Source organism: Pteropus alecto, unplaced genomic scaffold (genome assembly GCF_000325575.1).
Source record: "Pteropus alecto unplaced genomic scaffold, ASM32557v1 scaffold49, whole genome shotgun sequence".
NCBI lineage: Eukaryota > Metazoa > Chordata > Mammalia > Chiroptera > Pteropodidae > Pteropus > Pteropus alecto.
In genome coordinates this window covers 2,819,837-2,821,779 of record NW_006443131.1, presented here as the reverse complement: position 1 = coordinate 2,821,779, position 1,943 = coordinate 2,819,837, and the positions used below count along the sequence as shown (strand labels likewise).

Sequence of the window (1,943 nt, the reverse complement as noted above, 5' to 3'; positions counted from 1 at the left end):
CCCCCCACACCCCCTCACGGCCCCGCCCATCACGAGGCCTGAGTTCCATCCCCCCAGGGCTCCGGCCGCCTTCTCTCCCTCAACAACAGCTCAAAGGAGCTTCTCCTTCAAGACCCCAGAGGTGGCACCAGCCTCCCCTGGACATGGCCTCCAGTCGATCCCTCCCCTCCTGCTGGGCCGACCCTCTGTTTCCGCAGGGTCTGAAGCTGCCCTGGCCTCCTGCCCTCCCACCTCAGCGGGTCCCTGCCCCCAGGCTCCGACCGGCCTCTCAGAAGAATGAAGCTAAGCAGAGTGACACCTGTTCTTTATTAGGGCCGGTCCCACCGTGGCCTCGCCCGCTCGTGCACACGCTCTGCTGGGTCTGAGCTGCCCGGAAGCAGACCCCTGCCTCAGCCATCACAGGCCACAGCAGGGAGGCGGCGAGGGGCCGCTCTGCACGTCACGAGCTGGCATCCCTGGGCCAGGTCCCTGCACGTGCCCCCTCCTCACAGGCAACACGGATAAATCTTCAAGGGCAAGCCTGGGAGAGTCCAGCTGAGCAGGGAGGGTCGTGGGAGTGGCCGTGCGCCCAGGACCGCCTGGGGCGGGGGCAGGGGGCGTCCTGAGCAGACCGCTGCCCGCTGGAGCAGAGGCTACTGAGAGCAGGGAGGCTCGGGGCGACAGTCCTTGAAGTAGCCGTGGCAGTAGGTGCAGAGGCAGGCGAGCGCGCGCGCGTACTCCACGAAGTCCACCTCGCCGTCCTTGTCGCTGTCCAGGACACTCAAGAACTTGTTGTAGTCACCCTCCCGAAACTCCATCTGCGGGGGTGCGTGGGAACGGAGGGGCGAGTCAGGCGGGCAGGACCGCTCGCCCTCACACTGCTCCCTGCCCCCGCGCCTGGGCGCCCCGCCCACGCCCACCCTCACCCCTGCTGGGCCAACCTCAGCCCAGCCGCCCCCCAATTCTCCTCCTCAGACCATTGATCGGGCTCCCACTGTTGCTGCTGAGTGCCTGCCGTGTGTCCCGCACACAGCCCTGCAAAGCAGCCGGGGTGATGAGGGGCCCCCGCCCCGCCGGCTGGCCTCGCCCCCTCTGGGTGTCCTCTGCTCAGAGCTGGTCCCCGTCCCTCCTCGCAGAGCCTGAGCCCCGCTTCCCGGCAGGGCGGCCTCCCAGGCGCTCACCGGCGTCCAGGTGGGCAGCTCCTTCTGCAGCAGCTCCTTGAGCTCCGCCTGGCAGAGCTTGTGCTTGTCCCCACAGCGGCCCGCATACTCCTGGAAGGTGCACACGATGGCAGCCACCGCCTGCTCCAGAGGCCTGGCCATCCTCGCTGTCACGGAACAGAGACGTGACCCAAAGCAGAGGCCCAGCCCAGCGCCCTGCACCTCGGCCCTCCATGAGCCTGAGACTTCTCCCAGACCTGTCTCCGTGTCCACCAAGCTTCCGGCCCCATGGGGCCCCCTCCTCTGAGCAGCCCTCCCTGACCACGCCAGCCCCTTATGCTCTATTTCCCTGCGGCCCCCACTGTTTTTTTCCTGGACAGAGGTCTCATTTCCAACATCACTGCCAAAGTCTCAGGAGCAGTGCCCTTCCCCAACCCACCTCGAGGACTCCCTGTCCTCAGGCCCTTGGAGAAGCGGACATCGTCAGGAAAGGCCAGGTCTGAGAGGAACCCCCCACCTCGCCGCCCCTCACCAAACTCAAAGGAAATGCCTCTGGCAGCCTCTCTGCCTGTCCCTGGCTCTGCACCCCAGGGAGCCGTTTGCTCCTCCGGGCCTCGCGTGCCTTATCTATGAAGTAGGGTCCGGCCCACTCACAGCCCCGGTCAGATGCAAGGCCAGGTATTCACCACTGTGATCGCCCGCCCTCCTGACCCTAGGGGGTCCCGAGGCAGAAGGCTCTGCACAGGGGCACCCTGTTCCGTCGGGGGGTGGGGGGAGGCCCTTCCTAGAACTGCCCACCCCGCC

The 1,943-nt window shown here is 67.0% G+C and overlaps 1 protein-coding gene across 5 annotated transcripts in view; it reads right to left on the bottom strand.

The window, feature by feature from the left end:
* Window positions 1–291: 291 nt before the first annotated feature.
* Window positions 292–1,943, bottom strand: part of S100A3 (S100 calcium binding protein A3) — a 2,173-nt gene continuing 521 nt past the window's right edge. For 2 of the 5 annotated variants that reach the window (XM_025040910.1, XM_015598262.2), the window contains exons 2-3: window positions 1,161–1,306; window positions 292–797 (exon numbers count right to left, since the gene is read on the bottom strand). In XM_025040910.1, the coding sequence (XP_024896678.1) occupies window positions 633–797; window positions 1,161–1,301 (306 nt within the window). In that variant the 5' untranslated portion in view covers window positions 1,302–1,306 and the 3' untranslated portion in view covers window positions 292–632. Of the gene's footprint in view, window positions 798–1,160; window positions 1,307–1,578; window positions 1,935–1,943 lie in introns of those variants that run through there. The other 3 variants (XM_006923599.3, XM_015598261.2, XM_025040909.1) reach the window with 3 other exon arrangements.